General features: G+C 42.6%; 1 protein-coding gene and 1 long non-coding RNA gene across 3 annotated transcripts in view; one reads left to right on the forward strand and one right to left on the reverse strand.

Moving 5' to 3' along the window:
• LOC128700287 (uncharacterized) overlaps window positions 1-19,901 on the reverse strand; it is a 38,824-nt gene extending 18,923 nt beyond the window's left edge. For both annotated transcript variants that reach the window (XR_008408746.2, XR_011392533.1), the window contains exon 1: window positions 19,622-19,901. This is a non-coding gene — a long non-coding RNA (uncharacterized lncRNA). The remainder of the gene's footprint in view (window positions 1-19,621) is intronic.
• Nipped-B (Nipped-B cohesin loading factor) overlaps window positions 1-26,711 on the forward strand; it is a gene marked incomplete in the record, with an annotated part of 502,160 nt that overhangs the window by 93,259 nt on the left and 382,190 nt on the right. The window contains 1 exon segment of the mRNA XM_070089404.1: window positions 4,948-5,038. Within this exon segment, the coding sequence (XP_069945505.1) occupies window positions 4,966-5,038 (73 nt within the window).

Consider the following 26,711-nt stretch of genomic DNA (forward strand, 5'->3'; position numbering starts at 1 on the left):
ATTTCCAATTCAGCTGTAGTAAGTTGTTGTTAGGGTCCTTCCACAGTTAATAAAGTAAAATTACATCATATGCAGAAATTTTGCTCTAATATTTGGAGGTAGATGTACTAGTAAACAGGAGTGAAGGTTAGCTGGAGTAGGCTTATATTCACGAGTTGTAATGTAGTGTGGTAGCTTAAAAACCTGTGTAACTGTACGGCATGGGAAAATTAACTTGAATAAAGAAATCCCTGATATAGAGCAGTAGCAAAGGTCTTCAAGCGCTCTGCATTAGTGGTCTCTTTCAGGCTTCTCTGTCTACTGTGTACAGCTCAGTGACTATACTTAGATTCTCTGTACCTTTGATGAGTTTAGAGATTTTATACTCCCAGAGCCCGGCCTCCCCCACCTCTCTCTCCCCCCCCCTCTCTCTCTCCCCCCCTCTCTCTCTCCCCCCCTCTCTCTCTCCCCCTCTCTCTCTCTCCCCCTCTCTCTCTCTCCCCCTCTCTCTCTCCCCCTCTCTCTCACCTCCTCTCTCTCTCTCCCCCACTCTCTCTCTCCCCCTCTCTCTCTCTCCCCCTCTCTCTCTCCCCCCCCCCCCTCTCTCTCTCTCTCTCTCTCTCTCTCTCTCTCTCTCTCTCTCTCTCCCTCAGTAACTTAATTGCTTTATTGGCTCTATGCGGTCCCTTAACGATCTCAATCTGTTCCAGCTCTGATATTTCTCCTGTCCTGAACGGAGCCGTCAACACTAAGCAATATTACAAGTGACAGAGAACAAGAAATTTGAAAAGTCATCAATGGCACTATATCCCTATTCTTGAAAGTTTACATTATCCACCCCATCATCATCATGGCTGTCGTTATATTTGTCTTATTGTGTTCTTTGAAAGAAAGTTCAGTTGACATAATTACTCCCAGGTCTTCCACGTGTTCCTTCGCTTCTGTTTGATGATTCTCTTGAGTTTTGTATAGTCTCTCTTGTGTATTTTATATATGTTTAAACAAATGTTGACAAAAAAAAGCAAGTGGTAAGAGTCAATTTATTAAATATATATAAAAGGCAAGCCTAGAGGTCGGAGTGAGTGGAAGGAGGATGGCGAGAGAGAATTTTTCTTTGGGATAGAATGTGGAAAACGACGGTCTTCTAAACGATTCGAATCACATGTTAGTCAATTTAATTTCAATGATAAGGGTTCTAATTGCGGCAAAATATACGATAAATTCTTATATTCTGGAAAATTCTGTAACCCAAGACCAGCGCTTGGGAAACGTGAAGGCAGAAGCGAACAGTGGTACCAAGTTTGGCTCCACTGAATTACATTAAAAATGAGGTCAAATGCGTATATAAAGAAAGAATGCAGCAGTCTGTAGGGACCTACAGTTATTATCAAAGGAACGGCATCTGCACAGAAAAATGACGACAAATAACTTAAAATAAATATGGAAATAACTCACTCAAAAGACCTAGATGTTTGAAAGGTATTGATTTCTATTAAAACTTATGAAATGGAAAAAAGAAAACAGCGAAATCTTGAAACAATAGATTGAATCCAATTGAAATACGAGAGTAAGTCTGACTTTTTTTCCCATCTAGAATCCTACCCAGCCTCTAAATTGTTAAACTGTAATAATGACACTGTATTCAGTGAACCTGTCACTAGTCTACAGATCAAAGACCCAGATGAGTTTTTCACGAGTAAGACTTAAAACACTGCATACATCTGTACAATTTCCGATGTAATCCTTTCTCCATTTGACTTTGAAAAAATCCATACTGACAGCATGCCTATGTATTCAACTCCAGCCCCAGGCTCACGAAATTCAATATTCACACGAAATGTAAGAAACTACTATTTCGGGGTTTTAGTATTTTATAGAGAAGGCGCCTGGACACGTGTCATCCCAGTCATTGATAAATCAGTGATATTGGACCACGTCCTAAAAAAAAAGCAGTAAAGCAGTTGCAAAAACACTACAGTCCAGTACCCGTAACTTCACAAATTATCAGTCTTTGAACGGGTCCTGTGAAGGATGCAGCGAGGAGCAGGCATGAGTAGTGGAAATGTATGAGTGTGAGGCACGGTCTGTGAAGGATGCAGCGAGGAGCAGGCATGAGTAGTGGAAATGTATGAGTGTGAGGCACGGTCTGTGAAGGATGGAACGAGGAGCAGGCATGAGTAGTGGAAATGTATGAGTGTGAGGCACGGTCTGTAAAGGATGCAACGAGGAGCAGGCATGAGTAGTGGAAATGTATGGGTGTGAGGCACGGTCTGTGAAGGATGCAGCGAGGAGCAGGCATGAGTAGTGGAAATGTATGAGTGTGAGGCACGGTCTGTGAAGGATGCAGCGAGGAGCAGGCATGAGTAGTGGAAATGTATGAGTGTGAGGCACGGTCTGTGAAGGATGCAACGAGGAGCAGGCATGAGTAGTGGAAATGTATGAGTGTGAGGCACGGTCTGTGAAGGATGGAACGAGGAGCAGGCATGAGTAGTGGAAATGTATGAGTGTGAGGCACGGTCTGTAAAGGATGCAACGAGGAGCAGGCATGAGTAGTGGAAATGTATGGGTGTGAGGCATGGTCTGTGAACGATGCAGCGAGGAGCAGGCATGAGTAGTGGACATGTATGGGTGTGAGGGTTGTATGAAGCTTGGCAGACAGTATGAAGTACCTCCTACAAAAAGCAGGGATGGAATAAGTATTATTCAATCAGTGTAAACTGTAAAGGGACTAAGACTTGTCAACACACTTCCCTGATATCTAAGGGAAATTACTAACAACCTCCTGGCGATCTTTAAGGGAAACCTTAATAAGCTGCCGTGTCATGTAGGGGGGGTAATGATTGAATAGGATATAAGTGGGGAATATGGGAGTAAGGGATTATGTAGGCTGGGGAGAGGCAGGCGAGGTGGTAGGAGTGAGATGATTAGCGGAGGTAGGTAGGTAATGACAGGTCAGTGGTGACCACCACGACACTCTCATTAACTCTACACTACTCACTAACATATGCCTCGCCCATTCTTCACTCATATAAACATAATAAAATATAAGAAAAAAGAATAAATAACGGTGGGCAGTGAATATTACTATTCTACTCAAACACAGTTTATTATTAAGTCTTTGTACAATAATATATTTGGGAACAGAGCATTATTGTGATTTAGATAAATGGGGTGGTACACATAAGCAGTGAGACAGGGAAATACAATCAACTTGACGAAAATGAATATAACTTACAATATAGCACAGAGGACAGTTCACTACAGGAACTAAGCCACAGGTCCCAAGACCTATACAGCACGAGTAATGCGCCAAGCCAGTACTCTGCCCAATGCCTCCAACAGTCTCCTCCAGAGACTTCAGCAGCCTTCTCCCGAGCCCTGCACCCCAGCAGCAGCTCCGCTCGAAGTCTCTGCTCAGGAGCTCTGCACCCCAGCAGCAGCTCCGCTCGAATCAACTTGACGCCGTCAAGAACAAAAGGCCTCAGACGTGGGCGTGGCTACAGACGTTTGCCAAGGCAAGGTGTGACCATATAATTAGGTCTCCCTAGAGACCTCACAAGTCCAGCTGAACTACATCACAGCCGTAGTTCCTGATAAGCCGGTCTGTGGTACCTACGATGGACTGTGTGGGGCTAACACTAACAGCCTGGGTGATGAAGCTATCAACCACGAGGCCTAATCTGGAACCGAATCGAGATGACCAGCAATGAGGCAGTGGAAATGTGTAGGGTGCGAGGCATAGTCTATGAATGCTGCATCAGGAGCAAGGAGAAACCAGTGCAAATGCAATTAGTGTGAAGAAAATAAAGGGGTGAAGAAATACGAGAGCGTAAGAAGGCTTGTTGAGATTTAGTCATGTGTTATTTAAAATGATTAATTAATTTTGAATAGTTAGAAATGCTGTCAAACGTTCTCGGAAGGGTTATATGGGAGGTTTGATCTTCTTACTCTTCGAATATTGATGATGGTAGGTAATTCCTAAGCTTCTTAATTCAGGGTATACTTTACATTTTTGTTTTTCTTGGTTCTGATTCCTGCAATATGATTACATTTAGGAGGCCTGATACGAGGTATGGCAGCGGGGGTAACGATCTCCGATACTATTAACAGATATTAAGAGAAGAGAATACTTTGATCTGATAGATGCGTTAGCATCTATCAGATCTGTTACATGGAAGGTGAAGAAAGTGCTTTATCAGCAAAGACGCTTTTGGCCCCTTTCGTGCTGATAATGTAGAACGCTCGAGACTGGCCACAGGTAATTTGTGGAATAAACCAAGTGTATAAAAACACACATGAAATTTATATCAGTGAACAGGAGAGTACTTAAGAAAGCAGAGACATACTAAAATAGATTTTTCTTGACGCAGACTATTTTATAGCAATGTACAGGTGATTGGGAGATGAACGATATGTGAGCAGTATGATTGGCGCATTTTCAGTATGAACTAGACACACCCTACAATTAAAAAACGCAAATACTATCAGTTATGAACGAATGTGTATAAACTGGTGAGCTTAGGAGCTTGTCAGAAAACGTCTACATTCTACTGTGCATCCGTGTGGGTAACATTTAGCATTAGCTGGTAGTAAAAAAAAATGCCAACCAAGGTGACGCTTTTTCTTGTGGATAAAATTTTGACAGGAATGACATCGTTCCCAAGCAAAAAGTTGTGTGTATATATACATTATATATATATATATATATATATATATATATATATATATATATATATATATATATATTATATATATATATATATATATATATATATATATATATATATATATATATATATATATATATATATATATATATAATTTTTTTTGTGGATATTTTTGCCTAGATACAAGTAGTATAAACAGTGGTGTAGAGGGTGTGACATTAGTAAGGCGTGTGTGAGTGCTAGTGACCCGGGGCACATGAGGTACAGGTGTGTACTGACAAGAGGTTGTGTGTTGTTGCAGGTGTAGTGATGGGGCACGATGAATGGGGAGCCGAACACCAACCCGCAAGTGCCCGTCACCACCCTCGCGGGCATCGCCAGCCTCACCGAGTGTAAGTACCAGGTAACAGTGTGTCAGGCACCTCTCGCGTCCTTACCTTCTCTCACACTACATTCTTTCATTGCCTTCATAGTGTCCGTCACAGTGTAACTACTGCTTCTTTGCTTACAAACATAATATCTGTAATTATGATTACACGTATATGTTTTGTTACAGAAAAACATCTCTTAACATTCTACTACCTAACAACTTCAGTAATTATCTCACTCTACAGGACTTTATTATCTCCTACAAGTTGTTCTGCACAACACGTGTTGTCACGCATATGTTACCAACACAACATTTTACATGCTTGCTTTCTCAACCTTACATGCGATACTATTAATTCGTAAATATACACAATTTATTTATTGTGAATCTCAAGAAGGCATCATATATAACTTAATTATCATGTCAGTAAAGGAGCTGTTTGTTGCTCCTGGAACATTACTTAAACGAGGAGGTACGCAACAGGTCATATCTTTTCCTTCGCAACCCTTATGAGAATGTGGGATATGTTAGGCCATGAAACTCTTTATGAAGTAGCCCCCCTTTGTCTTTGGCAGTCGATGCCGCCCACAGCAGTAAGTTTTTTACCTTTATTGACGCCTTATATATTAAATCCACTTTTTTTGGTCCATTTTGCTGTGTTCCGAGGTTACACCATCACCGCCACTTTTCCAGAACATGTAATAGCACTATCACCTGTGAATCCCGTCCTTTTAACCACAGACATCATGTCATTGTTGTAAAAACAGTCAAATGGGTGGCTCTTGATGGTGCTTTGAGCAATTGAAATATGGCATAGTTTGCCCATTTTTTGTTCGCGCAGCAAACTGTATGTTTAAATCGTCCTTTATCTTACATTTATAGTTTTTTCATTGTAATCAAACATAATCCAACCTAGAAATGGGCTGCAACCTCTATGTGAAAGTATGACAGTTAAGATGATAGGTTGCACTCCTATACACAGTGTCTTGTAACCCCCCTCCCCCACCACCACATCCTGTAATGTACCTGCCCTACCACCACGTCCTGTAATGTACCTGCCCCACCACCACGTCCTGTAATGTCCTTCACCACCACCACATTCTATAATGTACCTCCATATCACCACATCCTGTTTCGTTGAACTTCGCCACATTCAGTAATGTACACCTCATGTACTTCGTCCTGTAATGCACTACACCGACCTGCAATATTGTAGGACTTCACTACCACGTCCTGCTGTGTATTTCACGTCCTTTAATGTGCTTCACTACCACATCCTGTGATGTACTTCATCTCGTCCTGTAATGATGTACCTCACCCCAACACGTGTAATGTGCTTAACCATCACCACGTCCTGTAATGTACCTCAGCACCACCACGTCCTGTAATGTACCTCAGCACCACCACGTCCTGTAATGTTATACCTCAGCACCACCACGTCCTGTAATGTTTTACCTCAGCACCACCACGTCCTGTAATGTTATACCTCAGCACCACCACGTCCTGTAATGTTATACCTCAGCACCACCACGTCCTGTAATGTTATACCTCAGCACCACCACGTCCTGTAATGCTATACCTCAGCACCACCACGTCCTGTAATATTATACCTCAGCACCACCACGTCCTGTAATGTTGTACCTCAGCACCACCACGTCCTATAATGTTGTAACTCAGCACCACCACGTCCTGTAATGTTATACCTCAGCACCACCACGTCCTGTAATGTTATACCTCAGCACCACCACGTCCTGTAATGTAACTCAGCACCACCACGTCCTGTAATGTTGTACCTCAGCTCCGCCACGTCCTGTAATGTTATACCTCAGCACCACCACGTCCTGTAATGTATCTCAGCTCCGCCACGTCCTGTAATGTACCTCAGCTCCGCCACGTCCTGTAATGTTATACCTCAGCACCACCATATCATGTAATGTTGTACCTCAGCACCACCACGTCCTGTAATGTTATACCTCAGCACCACCACGTCCTGTAATGTTATACCTCAGCACCACCACGTCCTGTAATGTTATACCTCAGCACCACCACGTCCTGTAATGTTATACCTCAGCACCACCACGTCCTGTAAAGTTATACCTCAGCACCACCATATCCTGTAATGTTATACCTCAGCACCACGTCCTGTAATGTTGCAACTCAGCACAACCACGTCCTGTAATGTTATACCTCAGCACCACCACGTCCTGTAATGTTATACCTCAGCACCACCACGTCCTGTAATGTTATACCTCAGCACCACCACGTCCTGTAATGTTGTACCTCAGCTCCGCCACGTCCTGTAATGTTATACCTCAGCACCACCACGTCCTGTAATGTACCTCAGCTCTGCCACGTCCTGTAATGTTGTACCTCGGCTCCGCCACGTCCTGTAATGTTATACCTCAGCACCACCACGTCCTGTAATGTTGTACCTCAGCACCACCACGTCCTGTAATGTTATACCTCAGCACCACCACGTCCTGTAATGTTATACCTCAGCACCACCACGTCCTGTAATGTTATACCTCAGCACCACCACGTCCTGTAATGTTATACCTCAGCACCACCATATCCTGTAATGTTATACCTCAGCACCACGTCCTGTAATGTTGCAACTCAGCACCACCACGTCCTGAAATGTTATACCTCAGCACCACCACGTCCTGTAATGTTATACCTCAGCACCACCACGTCCTGTAATGTTGTACCTCAGCACCACCACGTCCTGTAATGTTATACCTCAGCACCACCACGTCCTGTAATATTATACCTCAGCACCACCACGTCCTGTAACGTATTTCATGTCCTGTAATGTACCTTACCACCACGTCCTGTAACGTCGTACTTCCACCACGTCCTGTAATGTATTTCATGCCCTGTAATGTACCTTACCGCCGCGTCTACCTGGAGGGTATTCCGGGGATCAACGCCCCCGCGACCCGGTCCATGACCAGGCCTCCTGGTGGATCAGGGCCTGATCAGCCAGGCTGTTAGCTGACCGCATGTAGTCCACCGTACGAACCACAGCCCGGCTGATCCGGCACCGACTTTAGGTATCTGTACAGGAGTCTATTGGTAATTCCCCTTATGGCTGGTGGAAGGCTGTTGAACAGTCTTGGGCCCCGGACACTTACTGTGTTTTCTCTTAGTGTACCAATGGCTCCCCTACTTTTCACTGGGGTTATATTGCATCGCCTGCCAAGTCTTTTGCTTTCGTCTGGTAATGTTGCCAGCAAAAACACAACCGCAAGAAAAATAATGCTCTTTATGTTTCTCTCTAGGCTGGAGTCCTGTGTGCTTAATAGCTCCGTTAAAGGCAGGCAAAATTGCAGACTTGGAGAATGTGCAGAGAACCTTCATTGCTAACAGAGATTCAGTTAAGCACCTAAATTACCAGGAGCATTTTGAACCCCTCGATCTGTACTCCATGGAAATAGGCAAGGGATACCTTATAATCCACACACACACACACACACACACACACACACACACACACACACACACACACACACACACACACACACACACACACACACACACACACACACACACACACACACACACACACACACCAACCATATCCCATGAAAGAGGCTTGATAGATGATGCCAAGTGTCCCCAATGAAAAGCAGGGGTGAGAAGGATCAAGACTTTTCAACGTCCACTGGGAGGCCTGGTCTGGGATCGGGCCGTGAGGGCGTTGACTCTCTGAACACTAGGTGGATGTGTTGACAGAAACGTAGAAAAGCGCTGGCACTAGAAGGATGCTCCAGAATGTACAATGAAGAAACAGAAGAGAAAACGCAAGATGGAAAGAGAGAGGCGCTCTTTTTAACAGAGAATTGCAGAACTTGGTTGCTGCAGACTTTCTGAAGAACGAAAAGAAACACTAGCAGAAGAATTTGAGAGTAATGAGCTCAAGCGAAAACCGTACGGAACACACGCGTGTGTATGAGCTCCAGATAGTCTTTTATTTTTTCTTCTGTCAGGCCTTGAAGCAAAAGAGCGCGGAAAATGAGTGTGAACTTGTAAAAGTGCATATAAACATTTCAAAAAAAAAAAAACAAAAAAAAAAAAAACAAACTTGAAGGGAATATCAGTGCACTCTGAAGAGAACAAGAGAATAATGTTTAGTGCAGATTAGTGCCAAATTTCAACCAGTGCGCACCCATAACGGTTACTGGGAAACCTCCTTATGTGCCACACCATAGTTTGTGATGGAAAAAGAGTGAATACTGCACGGAGAGAGGAAATTAGTAATATCACTAAGTACGAAACAAATGGGATAAATAAATCTCAGAGGGAAAACACTGGCGATTTTTTTTTTGGGTGGGGGAGGGGGGGGTCGTCATTATGGTGAGTGGCTGTTTACCCATTTTGTAGTAAATTTTATTGTCTGCGGAGTGAGAAACCCATCTGATGAAAGTAATTATATATTTGAATCTAGCAAGAAAAGTTGAAACAAGTCTTTCAAATGATCCAAGGTGTACGATGTAATAGATGGGTAAAGAAATAATGTGGCAGTCGGTGAATAAACATACAGCGAGCTGCTGCCAGATAAGTTGAACTATCATATCGTACTGTAAATAACAACAATAATAATAATAGTGCGAGGTTCTGTGAGGTCATAGTGAAGTGAATGCATTTAAAAGATTATCACAGAGTGATTAGTGTGGGATACTATAAGCTGTCAACCGTGCTGTTTGTCACCTCATTTCAACGTGGAAAGTTATCTCATTTTCATTTAATCTGTAAGTGACTTGTGGGGTACAGAACATGGGGGGGGATGTGGGAAGATGAAGGTAGATAAGACAGTTGAAATAAGGGTGGAGACAGATATGCAAGACAGGAAAAAAGACAGAAATGAGGATGCAAGACTGATAAAAATACAAAGGAAGAGACGACACAAGCAGTGGAAAGTAAACAAGATAATCTAGATCACTTCTCAGAAATCGAGAATGAGTCTACCACAGTGTAAATGTAGACAGTCAGGACATTGTAAATGCTACGCTAAAGTCATGTACATATATGGGAAAAATGTTGGTATGAACACACCAGAAAATGTTCGAAAATGATAAGAGCAAGTGTTACTTATCTCACTGCAGCTCAGAGAATGTTATGGCCTTAGCTGCCCAGACTACCATGTGAAAGGAACACAGTGCTACAGAGAAAGTAGGGGTATGAGAAATGAACAGCATTCTCTTTTAGACAAAGAAAACGAGCAAACCCACAAAAGGGGATAAATCGAGAAGTATAACAGGTGGTACAGAAGTGCACAGAAGTGGAGCAAACCAAGCCGGTCATACACTCAACAGGGTCGAGCATACTACAGACAATTGTACAGTCAATACTGAAAAAGCAAATATGTACATCAGGTGCCATACGAAGTGATACATACTCAGTGGTACTAACAAAACGCATACCAAACCAAAATATCTCAAATGACAAATCCTCCTACCTCGTGCAAACAGGGTTTGAGACCAAATAAAAATGACAGTTAGCTATGTTAGTGAGCTCCACACAGAAGTGAATGCCATGTTTGGAGGATTTAAAGAAATGTGTACAATGAATGTTTTGGGTGGTGAGATAACAGTAAATAACTATAATGTGTGTAGTTGAGAGTTAATAAGGTCACAAGGAGGAGTAGGACTATATGTGAAAGATACTTTTGTTGCACAGAACAGTTGAATTTATCGGATGATACAGTAGAAGTTTTAGGTAATTAAAGTGGAAAATAGGAATCTGGTAATTATCCTCGTATATAAACCACTGTCAGCAACCACTGATGAATTCACAGATCAGATGAGGATGATAGCTATTTTGAAAGGCTGGAAAACCCCACATTAGATATTATCTTCCCTGGATATTTTAACCTTCCAAATGTAAATTGGAAGATGGCTCATTACAACATATTACCAGAAATAGTTCCTGGAAGCACTCCCTTTCAACAGGCACATACCAGGGAACTAATGAGGCTTTATGAAAAGTTTACATTTGCACCAACAGATAACTGTTCCCACCAGGAGTAAAAGTTCACTAGATTTGGTCATCACAAACGAGGAACTAATCAAGAGACATAAGTCACAAAAACAATATACTCTCCTCACATCATCACAGAAATACAAACTAAGGGGTGGGGAACTCCATCAATAATGTACGAGAAGGGATGTCCAATAAATTTAACTTCAATAACCAGAGTTGACTGGGGGCAAAATTAACCAAGAATTATCAGACATATCCTGAGAATGTCATGAACATCTTGAAATCTAGCAAGTGCCTGGAAAATGTAACAGAGAAGCATATGAGGTCTGTAACCTAGAAGATCAGATATATAAAGAGAGCATAGAAGATTGTACAGAAGATAAAAAAAAAGGATTACCGAATTGCTTAACATGAATGTCACCTTGAAGGTAGGATAATCTTAGCCGAGAGATAGTCAATTTAGAACAAGCACTTTAAGCTGTCGTACTACCAGAGAGAAGAACAAAGACAACAAAAAGTCGTCCAGGATATTGCAGGAAACTCCAAATATTTCTGTACATATGCAAAAACCAATCTAAGAGCTACCTGTATAATTGGACCATTAATAACAGGAGGTACATGTACTAACGATGAACCGGAAATTAGGGAAATTCTAAAAGAACGAATTGACGTTCACCGACCCATTAAATGAAAGTACGGTGGAGACTGCAGAAACTTTTTTCATTCAAGGTGAAGGCTGTGCCGTATCAACTAATACCATAGAATTCGAAAAAGAAAGAAACCTTCCCGCTCACTCACCACCTGGACCAGATTCATGTAATAACTTGTTTATAAAAAAAGAGGCGCAAAGTACCACTAACACGAGTTCTCATTATTCTTTCGAGAAAGACCCTATATCTAGATGAAATGCCAGAGACCTTAAAGAGTACAGATGTAACTCCTTTGCATAAGTTATGGAGGTAGTAGAGGGCTGGCCAAAAATTACACACTAGTAACCCTAGCATCCCACATCATAAGTCTTCAAAAGAACGACGAGAGGCCAAATTACAAAGTTTATGGAACAGCACAATATGCACAACCCAGACCATTATGGTTTTAGAACTGGAAGATAGCGCATGTCACACCTGCTAAACTACTATGGCAGAGTTGCTGAAGTGGTGGAAGAAAACTGAAAGGAATATATAATGTGCACAGATTTTGCAAGGCGTTTGACATGCGATCAACGGTTGATTGCATACAAAATGAGTGCCATAGGCATAGCAGGGAAGGTAGGCAGATGGATTTTCATTTTTCTAACAGTAGTTGTAAACGGCAAAATCCACAATAAGCTAAGGAAAACAGCTGAAAACTAAGATCCCAAATGGGACATTATACAAAACTTAGAGGATCATCATGTAGAACGAAAGGAACACGTGAACGTCCTGGAAGTAATTATGTCAGTTGACCTTTCTTTCAAAGAACACATGGCAAATGTGAAGACAGCCAGGAAGATGATGGAGTGGATGATGAGAACATTCAAACCAGCGGAAATATTGCCAATGGTAGCACTTCAAATCGCTCATGCTATCTTAAGGTTTGGAATATTGTTCAGTGTTGACAGGATATCAGAGCCGGAACAGATACAGATATTTACAGCCCACATAGATGCGGTAAAGCATTTAAATTCCGCTTCAGTGTCTTGAATATCTACTCGATGGAACTGAGGAGAAATACTTGATAGTATATACGTAGAAAGTACTTGAGGGCTTGGGCTCAAATCTGTATACTGCCATAGCAACATAATGGAATGAGAGATATGGGAGGAAGTGTACGAACATCCTTGATCCCAAACTCTTCAACATCTTACCGGAATATATGAGAAACACTGCTGGGACAAGTCTAGAAGTCTTCCAGAAGAAACTGGACAAGTATCTCCACCAGGTGCCAGATCAGCTAGGCTGTGATGGATATGTGGGCCAGCGGGCTGCCAGGATCAACAGCCTGCTTTGTTGTTTGTCCGTCGATTCGACGAGGACCATCTAGTCATCCTGGGGTCGAAGTTGGTGGGTACGCAGATGACTTGTCAGGCCAATCCGCGCACGAAACGTTCTCTGGCAGTGTGGACAGGGAAGGGTGGCGGCATCGAGGGGTCTGATGGCTCTGGTCTTCCTCGCCTGCCTGCGCTGCTCAGCTAGTGAGATTCTGCTTGCCTCGCAGGATGTTGCCCCTTTCTGGACAACTGCTCGCCAGTCATTCCTGTCCTGAGCTATCAGCTCCCACATAATGTGGTTGATGTTGAAAGCCTTCAGAGCAGTCTTAAGGGTGTCCTTATAGCGCTTCTTTTGGCCTCCTTGAGAGCGCTTTAAAATGCTGCAGTTCGCCAAACAAGAGTTTCTTTGGCAGCCGGTGGTCTGGCATGCGAGCAACGTGACCTGCCCAGCGAAGCTGTGTCTGCATTAGGATGGTGTAGATGCTAGGCAGGCCAGCTGTAGTCAGCACTTCTGTGTCTGGGATCTTATCTTGCCATTTGATGCTTTACCAGGCAAGCAACAGCAAGCAAGCTTAGCCCAAGGCCAGGCTCTGGGAGTAGAAAAAAAAAACTTATTAAAGGTATATCCTTCCTTCCCAGATCAAAGATAACAGCAACTAGCCCAAATTCATATCTTTATAAATAGAGCATGTTTGCACTTTGAAGTATTACCGTATTCACTGACCTAAAATTAGTCAAAAATGGCCGGCTTTTATTTCTGAGGTGTTTTTTTACTGGATACTACTGTCATTAGTTATTTTCTTTAGTTGCATTAATATATGTGCCTCTGAACTTGCCACTGGCTTTGTTTCCAGCCCAACACGGCTCCAAGGTTGGTTATATTTTCGTATAATTTCTTGCCATTCTTTTAAGCTAATTGACACTAAAAGATCTTTTATCTACCGGGTCCTAGACCAGGCTTCCCTGATCAACCAGTTGTTGGTGCTAGCCTGAAGGATATCCGAAGGACGCTTCTGAAGTTCAATGGCTAGGTCTCAAACCTTCCTCCTGGAGGATCAAGGCTTGGCCATCCAGGCTGTTACCGCTGACCACATTGTCCAACGTACGAATCGCAGCCTAGTTCTTAAGGCACTGATTTGAGGAGCTTGTCCAGTTCTGTCTTGAAGATAGTCAGAGGCTTGTAAATGAGTGAAATGCTAAAAGAACAGTACGAGTCGGTGTTCAGTAACCCACTAAATGACAGCAAGCTAGAAAATGCAGAAATATTTTTTCACTCCAGAAGAAGGCCGCCCAGACCAACTGACTGACATTAGTACAAATCCCATAGATTTCGAAAAGAAATGGACAACATGCCCAGTTACTCAGCACCTGGACCAGATTCACGGAATGCTCTATTTATAAAGAAGTGCAAAGTACCACTAGCACGAGCCCTCAGTATTCTTTGGAGAAAGAGCTTAGATCTAGGTGAAGTACTGGAGACCTTAAAGAGTGCAGACATAGCTCCTTTGCACAAGGGAGGTAGTAGAGTACTACCTAAAAATTACAGACCAGTAGTCCTAACCTCTCACATCATAAAAATCTTCGAAAGAGTGATGAGACGGCAGACTACAAATTTCATGGACCAGCACAACCTACATAACCTGAACCAGCATGGTTTTAGAGCAGGACGATCTTGTCTGTCACAGCTACTGAACCATTATGACAGAATTACGGAGGCATTGGAAGACGACCAAAACGCAGATGTGATTTACACAGATTTTGCAAAGGCGATTGACAAATGCAATCATGGAGTGATAGCGCACAAAATGAAGGCCATGGGCATTCCGGGGAAGGTAGGCAGATGGATTTTCGGTTTCCTAACACACAGAACACAAAAAGTAGTAGTGAACAGGGCAAGATCCAGCATCAGCGAGGTCAAAAGCTCAGTGCCCCAAGGTACTGTCCTGGCACCTCTGCTGTTTCTCATCCTCATAGCAGACATTGATAAACACACCCAGCACATTTTCGTATCATCATTTGCAGATGACACTAAAATAAGCATGAAAGTCAGTAAGGTAGAGGGCACTGAAAAAGTACAGGAAGACATAAACAGGATTTTCCAGTGGGCAGTGGAGAACAACAAGACGTTCAATGGTGATAAGTTCCAGCTGCTTAGGTATGGAAAGAATGAAGAACTCAAAAGGAACACTATATACAAAACTCAAGAGGGTCACCAAATAGAACGTAAGGAACACGTAAAAGACCTAGGAATAATTATGTCAGCGGACCTTTCTTTTAAAGACCATAACAAGACAAAGATCACGACAGCCAGGAAGATGACGGGGTGGGTATTAAGAACTTTTAAAACAAGGGAAATAATGCCGATGGTGACACTCTTCAAATCGCTATTGCTCCCTCACTTAGAGTATTGCTCAGTGCTGACGGCCCCGTTCAAGGCAGGAGAAATATCTGAGCTGGAACAAATACAGAGATCGTTTACGGCTCACATTGAGCCTGTAGAGCACCTAAACTACTGGGAACGCCTGCAAGTCTTGAACATGTATTCACTGGAGTGGAGGAGAGAGAGGTACATGATAATATATACCTGGAAGGTAATCGAGGGCTTGGTCCCAAATCTGCACACTGCCATAACAACATACTGGAGTGAGAGATATGGGAGGAAATGTAAAATAAACCCAGTGAGGAGCAGGGGTGCGGTGGGGACAATAAGGGAACACTGGATCAACATCCGGGGTCCCAGACTGTTCAACATCTTACCAGAGGATATGAGAAACACGGCTGGAACCAGTGTAGAAGCCTTCAAGAGGAAACTAGACAAGTATCTTCACCAGGTGCCAGATCAACCAGGCTGTGATGGATATGTGGGGCAGCGGGCCTGCAGCAGCAACAGCCTGGTTGACCGGGCAAGCACCAGACAAGCCTGGCCCATGGCCGGGCTCAGAGGGTAGATAAAATCTCGAAACTCTTCAAAGGTATATCAAAGGCTTGCATGGAGGGAAGGCATTGAAGAGTCAGGGACCTCTGACATTCTGAGTTCTCTGTTAGTGTACTGAGCGTGCTCCTGCTTTTTAGTGGGTGTTTTACATTGTCTGCAAAATCTCGTCATACAGAGTGACTTCAGGGTTCATGTTTGGGACCATTACCCTTCAGGATTTTCCAGGTATAATATTTTTCACGAATCAATTTTACAGTTATCCTTCTTCAGCTCATTTCAAAGCCCATCCTTGTCTAAGGTATATTACCACCCGCAGGAGGCGACCCACAGACATCAACTAACAACTAGATACCTACTTACTGCTGGGTGAACAGGGGAAGCATATGTCAGGAAACATGTCTAACGTTTCCACCTACGCTGGAAATCGATCCACGGACACTGTGGGCTGACTTCGCTGCCAACCGACACACGGAACACCCTGTTGTGTTCTAGGGAATAGAGTTGAAGGGATTTCAAGCATTCCCAATAATTCAGATGATGAGTATTAACGTTTTCCAGTAAGCAGTCTCGCCTGCCTTGAAGGGGAGCTGTTATTATACACAATATTTTAGCCTGGAGAGAACCAGTGATGTAAAGAGTATCGTTGTCTCAGCATCTCATCCTGAAAGTTTTATGTATCCAACCTATCATTTTTCCTTGCAGTAACATTGGCAACATTGTTGTCCTTGAATGTGAGGTTTCTGACGTCACTCCCAAGTCTCACACATGGAACTTTCTATTCCTTCTCTGTCACTAGTCGGGAATTTTAGATATATTTTTAGCATTTATTTCACTCATTTCTTTGTCATCGTCAGTGAATGTTTCTTCTCCTTATCTTAAAGGCCTGATACCAGATATTGTTTTGGTCCTGGATTTTGCATATATCAGGAAAAGTATTTTGGATTTGTTTCACTTGGGATTTTTGCTCCCTCGGTCACCTGGATTCTGTGTGATGCATTCAGTCTGAGCTCTATGTTCACCATCTTTCTAACCATTATTTATTTTCGTTGTTCAAAAAGTCAACGGCGTTGAGAATTTCTGCGATCCGTAGTCTTTTTATATAGTGTGCGCTTCCTCTTGTCCAGCCCTCACTTCCTTCGTTTTGGTATGTGTGGAGCATGCCTTAGTGCCGTTGAGTTCATGTCGAGGATAATTTAGTGAGATAGTGAGTTATTTGATTGATTCTCCCGGATAATTTTGTGAGATAGCGATTTACTTGATTGTACCTGATATTCTTGTTAAAATTAAATTTCTTGAACATTCCCTCACGATTGAGTGTATATTGTTGATTTGGATCAGGGAGTATGCTAGTCTGAACTTATCTTAAGTTGTGATATGAGTTTACTGTCTTACTGTTATTTTCCATACCAGGTCTTCATTATTAGTAAATGCAATTTCTGAATTAATGTATTTTGTCCCGCCCCCAGCTGGTCTAAGGCGTGTTTATTAGTCTTAATAGTTTAGTTGAATTAGACTGTTTATCCAAAGTGGCCCCTGGTTCTTCCATTTTAGGTCTCTTAAATTGATTTAAAGATATTAAAGGCCGGATATGAGAGATTTTCAAGGATGTGATTGATTTACAATATAGTTGGTCTTCGAACAACTGGGAAGTTGCATCTACTGTTTTTTATATATTTTATTGTGCATGAAATTAGTTTTAATTTGTTCATTTCAGTTCTTCCTTTGAATTATATATCCGTCTGACATTTTACCTCGTGTCTCTTTTCTTTATTTTAAAAACATTTCCTTTATTTGACATTTTTTCTCTATTTTGATCATTTTTATTCCTGTATGAGGTATACCCATAGTGTATATATTGTGCTGTGTTCGAAGTTGACAAAGTTAGTCAGTAGTGAAAGATGAACATCGTCGTCGGTGTAATTTATAAATATTAAGTACGGCAAACATTAGTTGCAAATGTGGACGCAGCATTACTAATGCCAAGTAGTTGAGAGTCACTATTGGTAAAACTGTGTATCCAGCGTGATGTTCATGGCCTGTGGGCCAACTGTTCTCACAACATAGATTTCCCTGCCTCTCAGTTTGGCAGTTTTTTTTAAACACGTTCAGATGGCAGGTTGACACCCGAGACACTTTAGAAGTCTGAAGTCATATAAACGAAAATGTATATTACGCCCACGGAAAAAATACATAATAAAATTTAATCGCACCGTGCTACAGAGCTACTCTGGGTCACCAGTGATACACATCTATCCCAAGGTAAAGTAAATGACTTTGTTAAATTTGCAAGGTTAGGTTTGCTATGTTAGTTTTGGCGCAGAATAAAAATTTGCATAGCAAGACTTTACTTAAGTATATTTCACTTTTCTTTTGGGGGAAGAGGGGAGGGGGGTGAATCATCAAGATTCACCCCCTCCCCAAATTATCAGGATAATCAGATAATTACCGAATCATCTCCTTAATACAGGCAATGGTTCGGTAATTATCAGATTATCTTGTCAGCTAAAACTATATCAATTTTTTACTTATTGACAATGAGGTGGCCGAGGTAAAATAGTAGCGCCAGCTGCAGTCTGACATCGTCCAGACTCAAAATACCAACTTGCTCCTACTGGTGTTATTTCTACGCAGAAAACTTTGTCTTAGTATCTCGACGTTTTAACTTAGTTTTAATCTTCTAATTCAGTATGCAACGTGGACTTAAACAAGTTGATGTCATGACTCCTGACCTCCAAACTGCCGAGAAACAATACATATTGGAAGACTGGAACTGTGCAAGACAGGAGACAAGATTCCGACAAGTACAGCGGTTTACAGATAGCATTAACTGTGTTGTAATTGTCCTCGGATTACGTGCGGCCAGCAGTGACGGCCTGATTGATGAGACCTTGATCCACCACGAGGCCTGGTCTCAGACCGGGCCGCAGGGGCGTTGACCCCCGAAACCCTCTCCAGGTAAACTCCAGGTAATATCCCAGGCAGGGATATTTACCTAGCAGTAAATAGGTACCTGGGTATTAGTCGATTGTTGTGGTCGCTTCCTGAGGATGGTCAATAGGTACACATTAAAACACCTGAGGTGTTCAGATCTCCAGTGTCATAATGAAGCTGCTCACCCAGTAAATGAAAATCTGTGAAGCTGTCGCAAAGGAGAACAAAATAATGGAAAGAACAATATGGCACCAGACCAACATGGCCCGGGCTTATCTGGTGCCCAGTGGAATATAGTTTTTGGTCGCTAAGGAACAGAATTGATTAATTTTTGTTTATTCTGCCGCTTAAGTAGTCTGTTGTTTTAAATTTACGGGAAAGGTAAATCAGATTATTAAGTAATCCACGATTGCATTTTTTTCCAAAATTTATATCTCCTAAATTGTGCAGTCGTCACCGTTTATCCAATACTGGGGCTTTTATATTGTTTAGTTCGTCATCGTAAGAGTAATTACAAAGCTAGGAGTAACAGGAGCAGTAACAGCCTGGTTGGTCAGGCCCTGATCCACCGGGAGGCCTGGTCGTGGACCGGGCCGCGGGGGCGTTGATCCCCGGCATAACCCTCCAGGTAGAGTGAAGGTAGTACCTGTAGGTTAAAACGTAGTATATGAACGCGAAATCTGTTAATATTGCACTGTACTGTACACATCGCAGAGTTCGGCAGTTTATAAAATTCGAATATATGCAAGGAATTTAATGAATGGGTATTCCAAGGATGTAGGCAGCACCTCGCTGGAGGATGCTGAGGTAAGATGTATTGACGCGGTGTTGACATTGTCGAGGCGGGGCAGCCAACACTGCACCTGACTAACACCTCGCACTGCTGCCTGCCTCGCTGCTTCACTCCAACACGATCACCTTTGTCTCACATGATTTTTATAAAGTTTACATATTTCTAACATGGTGTGTTATTGGATTTCCATTTATAACTTGACGAAGTTGCATTAAATTGTGTTTGGCGGTGTGTGAGATAGACCGGAGCCGGAGCACTTCACGACACTACCTCACACAGCCACAGACAGGCAGAAACTAAACAGTCCCCGTTATGGCTTTACGACACTAGGCAACTCTACCCGGGTGGTGAGATGCCAGACGTCGCTTCTTTTTCCAACGTAATCCCCCCTTGCATTGGGGTTTAGGGGAGGGATGTGGATGGGCCCTGGTGGTAGGGAAGGACACTGCGGGATGTAGGTCATCGTGTGAGGCTGCTTGATCAGCTGATGCCTCCCTTCTCTCCCTCGCCGGGTAGGGGAGCCGGGGGAGGGGATTAAATAATGCAAGAGACGTGCTGGTAGGTCAGCCCCGGTAATTGTACATTGTCCCTTGCCTTGTCAGTATACATAGAGAGAGTTTACCCTCGGGACACTCTCCAAGTAGACTACAGGTAGGTAAGCCTTTTAAATTAAGAGGGAGAATAACTCACGTTCACGGCCTTATGAACGCTCACGTGAGTACGCAGGCATGCGTAGACATTCAACGAGAAAGATCCGAGATTGTGGGAGTAAACACACCAAGGGAAGTACATGCAAATCCTATATGGCAAGTGCTGTAATAGCGGAGAAGGTTCCAGAAATCAGTTTGGATGAGTATTCAAATAAAATGCAGATGTAAACGGATTTCGTGAAGGCATTGGCAAAAGCGATCATGAAGTTATTTCAAATAACATTAGGGCTACAGGTATGACAGGAAAAGTAGGCAAATGGATATTCAACTTTCTGACAAATAGAACACAAAATGCGATAGTAAACAAAACAAGCAAAAATCTAGCATTAAGTTTACTTAAACAAGGCACGGTCCTCATAGTTAGCGGTCATAAATAAAAAAAAACTATTATAGCTTAGTGTCATCATTTGCAGACGATGCCAAAATAAATATGGAACTCATTTCGGTAGACAGCATGAAAAAAATCAAGTCTTCCAGTGGGCAATAGAGAATAGCATGATCTTCAGCTGTGACTAGTTCCAACGGCTTAGATGTGGAAAGAACAAAGAGCTCCAAAGGGACACTGTTTACAAAACACAAGAGGAACATCACATAGACGGAAAGGAACATTGAAGAGCCGAAGTGTAATAATGTCATCTGAACTAACTTTTATATAATACGATACGTCAAATCCCGTAAAGCCCAGGAAAGTGACTACGTGTATAATGAGAACTTTCAAACCTAGGGAAATAGTGACTTAAGAAATCGTAATGACACGATTGCAAACAAACCATACCCCCGGCCGGGATTGAACCCGCGGTCATAGTCTCAAAACTCCAGCCCGCCGCGTTAGCCACTAGACAGCTAGCCACAATAAGATTCATCCAACTAGGTATATTTCTACACCATAGGAAGGTTAGCACAGGCACCTCTGTGACCACAAATGCAACTTGCATTTGTGGTCACAGAGGTGCCTGTGCTAACCTTCCTATGGTGTAGAAATATACCTAGTTGGATGAATCTTATTGTGGCTAGCTGGTCTAGTGGCTAACGCGACGGGCTGGAGTTTTGAGACTCTATGACCGCGGGTTCAATCCCGGCCGGGGGTACGGCTAGGGAAATATTGTCAGTGATGACACTATTACTTTCACAATTAAAATATCGTTTATTATTGACTGCTCTGTTCAAGACAGGAGAGATATCAGAAATGGAACAGATATTATTTACTGCCCGCATGTAGCCAAAACCAATAAAATATTTAAATTACCGGGAATGTCTTTAAAGTCCCAAATATGTACTCTCTGAACCAAAGGAGGAAGGGATATATATGATGGGCCTAGTCCCAAATGTGTCCAACTTGTACTCGTTGGAACGCAGGCGAGAGAGCGATATAATCTACACTTGGAAAATCCTAGAAGAAAATGTTCCGCATTTGCACACAGTAATCACTCCCTACGGAAGTAAAAGACTGGGCAGGTGGTGCAAAATACCCCCAATGAAAAGTAGGGGCGCCATTGGTACACTAAGAGAAAACACCGTAAGTGTCCGGGACACAAGACTGTTCAACAGCCTCCCACCAGGCATAAGGGGAATTACCATTAAACCCCTGGCTGCCCTCAAGAGGGAGCTGGACAGATATTTAAGTTCCTACGTTGAACTACGTGCGGCCAGCAGTAACAGCCTGGTTGATCAGGCCCTGATCCACTAGGAGGCCTGGTCGTGGACCGGGCCACCGTGGGGGCGTTGATCCCCGGAATACCCTCCAGGTAGACTCCAAGTACCGTAGCTACGTACTGGAATGAGAGAAAAGGGCAGGGTTGCCATGTTTGCTTTTCTAAACAAGACTGAATCTTTCTTCAAAAAAAAAAAAAAAACAATCAGATAAAAAGCCATTTCGCTGCTAAAGACGGTGTTAACATATGTTAAATCATTCAAATAAAATAATCTAGAACAATTTTAGTAAGTCTTCAGATATTTCGTTAGTTCCTTGGACGCTTTCCACATTTAAATTGTTTATAAATACTGAGTTTAATGTTTATGTATCAGTAATCAGGGTTCTGCTCTTGCTTCTAGTTTGATCAGTTTAGCATTTTATGTTACTTAAAACTTGTTGCAGCATTTTTCGTTACTAGCAAAAAGAGTTCTTCTGATTCTTGCCACGGCTTCCATGATTGTGAAGAGTCTGTTTCTTAGTCTTGATATTTGCTACACGTAAAAAAAATTCTGAAATGGTGACTCTTCAAATCGCTACTGCTCCCTCACTTGGAATATTTCTCAGTGCTGACGGCCCTGTTCAAGGCAGGAGAAATATCAGAGCTGGAACACATACAGAGATCGTTTACGGCCCACATAGAGCCAGTAAAGCACTTAAATTCCTGGAAACTCCTTAGTCTTAAATATGTACTCACTGGAGCAGAGGAGACAGAGATATATGGTAATATATACCTGGAAAGTACTCGAGGGCCTGGTCCCAAATCTGCACACTGCCATAACGTATTGGAGTGAGAGATGTGGGAGGAAGTGTAAAATAAGCCGCCCAGTGAAAAGCAGGAGTGCGTTGGGGACAATAAGGGAACACTATATCAACATCTGTAGTCCCAGATTATTCATCATCTTACCAGAAGATATCAGAAACACAGTAACAAGTGTAGAAGTCTTCAAGAGGAAGCTAGACAAGTACAGTGGTCCCCCGCTTTTCGTAGTTCCCGGCAATCGTAAAATTCGCCAATCATAGAGGTATTTTCGTATAAACATGGACTCGCTTTTCATAGGTTGACTCTCATCGTAGTTCGTCCGGGACGCGTACCCACGGCGTGAGCCAGGGCGGCAGCCAGTCTGACATTGTTTACCAGTGAGCGAAGGTCCCCTCACGTGCTCCAGCGAAATATTTCATAATATTCCATTTATTTTAGTGCTTGCAAGTACTAAATAAGCTACCATGGCTCCAAAGAAAGCTCCTAGTGCCAAGCCTGTGGTAAAGAAGGTGAGAAATACGACTGAATTTAAGAAAACCATCATTGAACAATATGAAAGTGGTACAAGTGTGGCCGAACTGTCCAGGATGTATAAGAAACCCTACACAACCTTATGTTCCATAGTGGCCAAGAAAAATGAAATAAAGGATGCTGTTGTTGCAAAGGGAGTAACTATGCTGACAAAAATGAGATCACCAGTACTGGAAGAGGTTGAGAAGTTATTATTGGTGTGGATAAATGAGAAACAATTAGCAGGAGATACTCTTATGACTTAGTTTATTTGTGAAAAGGCTAGGCAGTTGCATGAAGATTTGTTAAAGAAATTGCCTGCAAATAGTGGTGAAGTGAGTGAATTTAAGGCCAGCAAAGGCTGGTTTGAGAGATTTAAGAACCGTACTGGCATACACAGTGTGGTAAGGCATGGTGAGGCTGCCAGTTTGGACCACAAGGCGGCTGAAAAATATGTGCATGAATTCCAGGAGTACATAGAGGCTGAAGGACTGAAACCTGAACAATTGCTCAATTGTGACGAAACAGGCCTCTTTTGGAAGAAAATGCCAAAGAGGACCTTCATTACACAAGAGGAAAAGGCAATGCCAGGACACAAGCCTATGAAAGACAGGCTGACGCTAATGTTGTGCTAATGCTAGTGGGGATTTCAAAGTGAAGCCATTACTAGTGTACCATTCTGAAAATCCCAGAGTGTTCAGGAAAAACAATGTTATGAAGAGTAAATTGTGTGTTTTGGAAATCTAATAGTAAAGCATGGGTCACGAGGGAAATTTTCGTCGAGTGGTTCAATGAAGTGTTTGGCCCTAGTGTGAAGGAGTATCTTCTGGAAAAGAAATTGGATCTCAAGTGCCTGCTAGTAATGGACAATGCACCTGCTCATCCTCCAAACTTGGATGACCTAATTTTCGAGGAGTTTGGGTTCACAGTAAAGTTCTTGCCCCCGAATACCACTCCTCTCCTTCAACCCATGGACCAGCAGGTTATTGCAAACTTTAAAAAACTCTACACAAAAGCAATGTTTCACAGGTGCTTGACTGTGACCACAGACACTCACTTGACCCTAAGGGAATTTTGGAGAGATCACTTCAGAATCCTCCACTGCATAACCCTTATAGGTATGGCTTGGGAGGGAGTGACTACCAGGACTTTGAACTCTGCCTGGAGAAAATTGTGGCCAGATTGTATCGACAAGAGGGATTTTGAAGAATTTGGGACTGACCATAATGAGCCTATATCTGTTGTACAATCAATTGTGGCACTGGGGATTTCCATGGGGTTGGATGCGAGTTTGGAGGATGTGGAAGAATTGGTGGAAGACCACAATGAAGAGCTCACCACTGAGGAGCTGCAAGAGCTTCAGCAGGAAGAGCAACACATCGCAGCTCAGAATCTTGCTGCAGAGGAGGAGGAAGAGAGATGGAAGAAGGTGTCGCCTTCAGAAATTAAAGAGATTTTTACTATGTGGGGTAAGATGGAAAGCTTTATGGAGAAACATCACCCTAACAAGGTTGTTGCAAGCCAGGTTGGCAACATGTACAGTGACAAAGTCTTGGGCCATTTTAGGGAAGTGTTAAAGAGACGCCAGAAACAGAGCTCTCTCCACAGTTATTTTGAGAGACAGGACTCCAGTGACTCTCAAGGTGGTCCTAGTGGCATTAAGAAACAGAGAAGAAAAGCAAATGGTACCTGAGGTGTTGATGGAAGGGGATTCCCCTTCCAAACTATAAACAATCCACTCTCTCTCCTCCTCCAGTCTCCCATACACTAAGAAGAATCTCCAATAAAGGTAAGTGTTATGCTGTTAATGTTTCATTCAGCATTTCCCATTGTATTGTTTATGTACTACATGCATATTTCATGTTAAAATTTTTTTTGTTTTAATACTTCTGGGTGTCAGGAACGGATTAATTGTATTTACATTATTTCTTATGGGGAAAATTGATTCGTAAATCGTAAATTTCGTTTATAGTAACGACTCCAGGAACGGATTAATTACGAACAACGAGGGACCACTGTATCTTCACCAGGTGCTAGATCAACAAGGCTGTGATGGATATGTGGGGCAGCAGGCCTCCAGCAGCAACAGCCTGGTTGACCAGGCTAGCACCAGACGAGCCTGGCCCATGACCGGGCTCGGGAAGTAGAAAGACTCGAAACTTATTAAAGGTATATGAAAGGTAAAGGTACTGAGGGTACAGAACAACAGTAATCAGAGAACACTGGGGACTTCTCTTGGATAGTTTACCTGGAATATATAATGGAAAGAAAAAGCAGTTACAGGAAATGGGATCCAACAGAAGCAAAGGGCGATTCCCTCAGAACGGAAATGTGAAAGTGAAACTGTTAATAACAGTATGCAGAATATTCGAATTCTAGCAGATGACTCTGTAAATTCTCTTGGAGAGGCACATGCAACCAATACAGCATCCCCTTGCCACTGCCTCAGGCCCTAGTACTGATTCCACTACAGACTTTATTACGGATTTAGTAGTGCAGGCATCAGATAAAAAAATGAAAAAAATTAATGCGTCATTATGACCAACCAAGGAAATGCCATGCACTGTTGAACAAGAAAGTATGTCATTTTAAGACCTTCACACACGTTCACCCTAAAATGAGCAGTGACTCAGGTAATGAGAGATTTCTGTGGTGGAAATTGCCCGGGGTTCCACACGAGGGGAACGAGGCTTGCAAGACAAAATGAACGTAAAATTGAACTTAGGAATTACAACTATACAGGCAGCAATGATATTTTAGTACCAAGACACGGAAAATTTTGGCAAGTGCATATCACCACCTAGGAACCATACTGCACTGGAAATAAGTCGGCGGAGGGCTCGCCAGAGCCACAGATTTTAACTCGACAAAGGACCTACCCCCCTTCCCCCAAGCACAGAGACAAACATTTGTTTTTGCAAGCATTCAGTGTTAAACTGAGTAACAACAAAATACTGTTCATCAGCGGCGGCCTCATTCTTCTACTCTGATGCAACAAAAACAGACGATGGGGGAAGGAGGGGGGGGGGGCATGTCCTTGTTACTCGCTCATATGCACAGTTACTTAATACGTCAAACGATAGGGTCGAGGTTCTGGTGGTTAAAATTGAAAATCAAAATCTAGCAATTGTGCTTGTAGATAAACCCAGCTCTCATTTTCCACCCCAATCGTTTTCTTGACTTTTATGATATTTGCCTTATTGTGTTCTTTGAAAGAAAGTTCAGCTGACATTATTACACCCAGATCTTTCACATGTTCCCTTCGTTCTTTTTTTTTTTTTTTGGTGATTTTGTGCTCAGTGTGTCTTTGAGCTCTTAACATGTCTAAATAGTTGAAACTTGTCATTATTAAACATCATGTTATTCATCACTGCTCAATGGAACACTGTTTATATCTTATTGCATTTTTTCA

The sequence above is a fragment of the Cherax quadricarinatus genome, chromosome 2 (genome assembly GCF_038502225.1).
Source record: "Cherax quadricarinatus isolate ZL_2023a chromosome 2, ASM3850222v1, whole genome shotgun sequence".
Taxonomy (NCBI): Eukaryota; Metazoa; Arthropoda; class Malacostraca; order Decapoda; family Parastacidae; genus Cherax; species Cherax quadricarinatus.